This window comes from Somniosus microcephalus, chromosome 23, assembly GCF_052327205.1.
Source record: "Somniosus microcephalus isolate GS21.2 chromosome 23, FLI_Smic_1.0, whole genome shotgun sequence".
NCBI classification, from domain to species: Eukaryota; Metazoa; Chordata; class Chondrichthyes; order Squaliformes; family Somniosidae; genus Somniosus; species Somniosus microcephalus.
Genome location: NC_141009.1, coordinates 34,626,740 through 34,632,345, shown reverse-complemented (window position 1 = coordinate 34,632,345; position 5,606 = coordinate 34,626,740). Strand labels below are relative to the sequence as shown.

General features: G+C 70.5%; 1 protein-coding gene across 1 annotated transcript in view; it reads left to right on the top strand.

The window, feature by feature from the left end:
* The first annotated feature begins 834 nt into the window (after positions 1 to 834).
* Positions 835 to 5,606, top strand: part of atp6v1g1 (ATPase H+ transporting V1 subunit G1) — a 12,718-nt gene continuing 7,946 nt past the window's right edge. Inside the window, exon 1 of the mRNA XM_085965764.1 lies at positions 835 to 1,036. Coding sequence (XP_085821890.1) covers positions 955 to 1,036 — 82 coding nt within the window. The 5' untranslated portion in view covers positions 835 to 954. The remainder of the gene's footprint in view (positions 1,037 to 5,606) is intronic.

Below are 5,606 nucleotides of genomic sequence, written 5' to 3'. Positions count from 1 at the left end.
AAATACGGGAGGAGGCTCAAGTGGAACATAAACGCCAGCATGGACTGGTTGGGCCGAATGACCTGTTTCTGTGCCGTAAAACTTAGGTAATCCTGTTTCCCTTTTGAGCTGACTTCTCTCTTACTGTTCCTCTCCCACCTGATATATTAGTTTAAACCCTACCCACAGTACTAGGTAAGGTACCCTGCCAGGGTATTGGTGCCAGTTCTATTCAAAGTGCCCGAGTGGCCCTGGAGAGGGTGCATGTGGTGTCCGCCGGTACGCATGATGCCTTTCGCAACCGCTGGGCACCGCAGGGTATAGAGTGTCTTGTCGGCAGCAAATATAAAATCCTGAATTAGTTGGGAAGGTATGATTTTCTTTTGGTGGCACTTGGTGCATATTTTGGCATCAACTTTTATGTCCTTGCGGACTATAGGGGAACCAAGGGATATGGGGATCGGGCGAGAAAGTGGAGTTGAGGTTGAAGATCAACCATGACCCTATTGAATGGTGGAGCCCGATGGCCTACTACTGCTCCTAATTCTTATGTTCTTTTCAGTTTGCTACATTACAACTGTGACATTTCAAAAGTACTTCATTGGCTGTAAAGCACCTTGAGGTTTCCGGTGGTCGTGAAAGGCGCCATAAAGGGCAAGTCTGTCTTTTTTCTTTTATTGGACCATTCCATATTAACATATTTGTTTGGTGGTCGTGGGGCACCCCTTATTGGTCCATCAAAAGAAAGAAAGCCCAGTTCTAGTCAAGTGCAGGTCTCTCCATTGCAATAAACGCTGAAGGCAGCGAACCCTTCACTATTGCAGCTCCAGAGAACCTGCCCCCAGCACTGACACTAACTCTGCCAGCAAGTGGCTACTTTCCACTTGTGGAGCCAGTGCGCCTGCGCCCCGGCGCGGTCACGTGACGCGGTGCGGCGGTCAGCTGAAGCGCTCGAGCGGAGCGGGAAGCGGCGGAATGGCGAGTCAGTCCCAGGGGATCCAGCAACTGCTGCAGGCCGAGAAACGGGCGGCCGACAAAGTCGCCGAGGCCCGCAAGCGTGAGTGTCCACCCCCCGGCCCTACCAGAGGCACAAGGCCCGGCCGGCTCTCCAAGGCTTTTAATAAGGGGCCCGGAGCCCATTGCTGGGTCCTGGGAGAGAGAGAGAGAATCACCCCCCCCGCCCCGGTCCCCCTCTCTTTCTCCCCCCAGCCACCCCCCCCACGGTCCCCCTCTCTTTCCCCCCTCCCCCCCCGGTCCCCCTCTCTTTCCCCCTCTCTTGCCCCCCCCCCCCGGTCCCCCTCTCTTGCCCCCCCCCCCGGTCCCCCTCTCTTGCCCCCCCCCCCGCTCCCCCTCTCTTCCCCCTCCCCCCCCCGGTCCCCCTCTCTTTCCCCCCGTCCCCCTCTCTTCTCCCCCCCGTCCCCCTCTCTGTCTCCCCCCCCGTCCCCCTCTCTGTCTCCCCCCCCCTCCCGTCCCCCTCTCTGTCTCCCCCCCCCTCCCGTCCCCCTCTCTGTCTCCCCCCCGTCCCCCTCTCTGTCTCCCCCCCGTCCCCCTCTCTGTCTCCCCCCCCTCCCCCTCTCTGTCTCCCCCCCTCCCCCTCTCTGTCTCCCCCCCCCTCCGTCCCCCTCTCTGTCTCCCCCCCTCCCGTCCCCCTCTCTGTCTCCCCGCCGTCCCCCTCTCTGTCTCCCCCGCCGTCCCCCTCTCTGTCTCCCCCGCCGTCCCCCTCTCTGTCTCCCCCGCCGTCCCCCTCTCTGTCTCCCCCGCCGTCCCCCTCTCTGTCTCCCCCGCCGTCCCCCTCTCTGTCTCCCCCGCCGTCCCCCTCTCTGTCTCCCCCGCCGTCCCCCTCTCTGTCTCCCCCGCCGTCCCCCTCTCTGTCTCCCCCGCCGTCCCCCTCTCTGTCTCCCCCGCCGTCCCCCTCTCTGTCTCCCCCGCCGTCCCCTCTCTGTCTCCCCCGCCGTCCCCCTCTCTGTCTCCCCCGCCGTCCCCCTCTCTGTCTCCCCCGCCGTCCCCCTCTCTGTCTCCCCCGCCGTCCCCCTCTCTGTCTCCCCCGCCGTCCCCCTCTCTGTCTCCCCCGCCGTCCCCCTCTCTGTCTCCCCCGCCGTCCCCCTCTCTGTCCTCCCCCCGCCGTCCCCCCTCTCTGTCTCCCCCGCCGTCCCCCTCTCTGTCTCCCCCGCCGTCCCCCTCTCTGTCTCCCCCGCCGTCCCCCTCTCTGTCTCCCCCGCCGTCCCCCTCTCTGTCTCCCCCGCCGTCCCCCTCTCTGTCTCCCCCGCCGTCCCCCTCTCTGTCTCCCCCGCCGTCCCCCTCTCTGTCTCCCCCGCCGTCCCCCTCTCTGTCTCCCCCGCCGTCCCCCTCTCTGTCTCCCCCGCCGTCCCCCTCTCTGTCTCCCCCGCCGTCCCCCTCTCTGTCTCCCCCGCCGTCCCCCTCTCTGTCTCCCCCGCCGTCCCCTCTCTGTCTCCCCCGCCGTCCCCCTCTCTGTCTCCCCCGCCGTCCCCCTCTCTGTCTCCCCCCGCCGTCCCCCTCTCTGTCTCCCCCGCCGTCCCCCTCTCTGTCTCCCCCGCCGTCCCCCTCTCTGTCTCCCCCGCCGTCCCCCTCTCTGTCTCCCCCGCCGTCCCCCTCTCTGTCTCCCCCGCCGTCCCCCTCTCTGTCTCCCCCCCCGTCCCCCTCTCTGTCTCCCCCCCGTCCCCCTCTCTGTCTCCCCCGCCGTCCCCCTCTCTGTCTCCCCCCCGTCCCCCTCTCTGTCTCCCCCCGCCGTCCCCCTCTCTGTCTCCCCCCCGTCCCCCTCTCTGTCTCCCCCCCCGTCCCCCTCTCTGTCTCCCCCCCGTCCCCTCTCTGTCTCCCCCCCCGTCCCCCTCTCTGTCTCCCCCGCCCGTCCCCCTCTCTGTCTCCCCCCCCGTCCCCCTCTCTGTCTCCCCCCCCGTCCCCCTCTCTGTCTCCCCCCCCGTCCCCTCTCTGTCTCCCCCCCCGTCCCCCTCTCTGTCTCCCCCCCCGTCCCCCTCTCTGTCTCCCCCCCCGTCCCCCTCTCTGTCTCCCCCCCCGTCCCCCTCTCTGTCTCCCCCCCCGTCCCCCTCTCTGTCTCCCCCCCCGTCCCCCTCTCTGTCTCCCCCCCCGTCCCCCTCTCTGTCTCCCCCCCCGTCCCCCTCTCTGTCTCCCCCCCCGTCCCCCTCTCTGTCTCCCCCCCCGTCCCCCTCTCTGTCTCCCCCCCCGTCCCCCTCTCTCCCCCCCGTCCCCCTCTCTGTCTCCCCCCCGTCCCCCTCTCTGTCTCCCCCCCCCGTCCCCCTCTCTGTCTCCCCCCCCGTCCCCCTCTCTGTCTCCCCCCCCGTCCCCCTCTCTGTCTCCCCTCCCCCCCGTCCCCCTCTCTGTCTCCCCCCCCGTCCCCCTCTCTGTCTCCCCCCCCGTCCCCCTCTCTGTCTCCCCCCCCGTCCCCCTCTCTGTCTCCCCCCCCCGTCCCCCTCTCTGTCTCCCCCCCCGTCCCCCTCTCTGTCTCCCCCCCCCCGTCCCCCCTCTCTGTCTCCCCCCCCGTCCCCCTCTCTGTCTCCCCCCCCGTCCCCCTCTCTGTCTCCCCCCCCGTCCCCCTCTCTGTCTCCCCCCCCGTCCCCCTCTCTGTCTCCCCCCCCGTCCCCCTCTCTGTCTCCCCCCCCGTCCCCCTCTCTGTCTCCCCCCCCGTCCCCCTCTCTGTCTCCCCCCCCGTCCCCCTCTCTGTCCCCCCCGTCCCCCTCTCTGTCTCCCCCCGTCCCCCTCTCTGTCTCCCCCCCCGTCCCCCTCTCTGTCTCCCCCCCCCGTCCCCCTCTCTGTCTCCCCCCCCGTCCCCCTCTCTGTCTCCCCCCCCGTCCCCCTCTCTGTCTCCCCCCCCGTCCCCCTCTCTGTCTCCCCCCCCGTCCCCCTCTCTGTCTCCCCCCCCGTCCCCCTCTCTGTCTCCCCCCCCGTCCCCCTCTCTGTCTCCCCCCCCCGTCCCCCTCTCTGTCTCCCCCCCCCCGTCCCCCCTCTCTGTCTCCCCCCCCCGTCCCCCTCTCTGTCTCCCCCCCCGTCCCCCTCTCTGTCTCCCCCCCCGTCCCCCTCTCTGTCTCCCCCCCCGTCCCCCTCTCTGTCTCCCCCCCCGTCCCCCTCTCTGTCTCCCCCCCGTCCCCCTCTCTGTCTCCCCCCCCCGTCCCCCCTCTCTGTCTCCCCCCCGTCCCCCTCTCTGTCTCCCCCCCCGTCCCCCTCTCTGTCTCCCCCCCCGTCCCCCTCTCTGTCTCCCCCCCCGTCCCCCTCTCTGTCTCCCCCCCCGTCCCCCCTCTCTGTCTCCCCCCCCGTCCCCCTCTCTGTCTCCCCCCCCGTCCCCCTCTCTGTCTCCCCCCCCGTCCCCCTCTCTGTCTCCCCCCCCGTCCCCCTCTCTGTCTCCCCCCCCGTCCCCCTCTCTGTCTCCCCCCCCGTCCCCCTCTCTGTCTCCCCCCCCGTCCCCCTCTCTGTCTCCCCCCCCGTCCCCCTCTCTGTCTCCCCCCCCGTCCCCCTCTCTGTCTCCCCCCCCGTCCCCCTCTCTGTCTCCCCCCCCGTCCCCCTCTCTGTCTCCCCCCCCGTCCCCCTCTCTGTCTCCCCCCCCGTCCCCCTCTCTGTCTCCCCCCCCGTCCCCCTCTCTGTCTCCCCCCCCGTCCCCCTCTCTGTCTCCCCCCCCGTCCCCCTCTCTGTCTCCCCCCCCGTCCCCCTCTCTGTCTCCCCCCCCGTCCCCCTCTCTGTCTCCCCCCCCGTCCCCCTCTCTGTCTCCCCCCCCGTCCCCCCTCTCTGTCTCCCCCCCCGTCCCCCTCTCTGTCTCCCCCCCCGTCCCCCTCTCTGTCTCCCCCCCCGTCCCCCTCTCTGTCTCCCCCCCCGTCCCCCTCTCTGTCTCCCCCCCCGTCCCCCTCTCTGTCTCCCCCCCCGTCCCCCTCTCTGTCTCCCCCCCCGTCCCCCTCTCTGTCTCCCCCCCCGTCCCCCTCTCTGTCTCCCCCCCGTCCCCCTCTCTGTCTCCCCCCCCGTCCCCCCTCTCTGTCTCCCCCCCCGTCCCCCTCTCTGTCTCCCCCCCGTCCCCCTCTCTGTCTCCCCCCCCGTCCCCCTCTCTGTCTCCCCCCCCGTCCCCCTCTCTGTCTCCCCCCCGTCCCCCTCTCTGTCTCCCCCCCCGTCCCCCTCTCTGTCTCCCCCCCCGTCCCCCTCTCTGTCTCCCCCCCCGTCCCCCTCTCTGTCTCCCCCCCCGTCCCCCTCTCTGTCTCCCCCCCCGTCCCCCTCTCTGTCTCCCCCCCCGTCCCCCTCTCTGTCTCCCCCCCCGTCCCCCTCTCTGTCTCCCCCCCGTCCCCCTCTCTGTCTCCCCCCCGTCCCCCTCTCTGTCTCCCCCCCGTCCCCCTCTCTGTCTCCCCCCCGCTCCCCCTCTCTGTCTCCCCCCCGTCCCCCTCTCTGTCTCCCCCCCGTCCCCCTCTCTGTCTCCCCCCCGTCCCCCTCTCTGTCTCCCCCCCGTCCCCCTCTCTGTCTCCCCCCCGTCCCCCTCTCTGTCTCCCCCCCGTCCCCCTCTCTGTCTCCCCCCGTCCCCCTCTCTGTCTCCCCCCCGTCCCCTCTCTGTCTCCCCCCCCGTCCCCCTCTCTGTCTCCCCCCCACCCGTCCCCCTCTCTGTCGCCTCCCCCCGTCCCCCT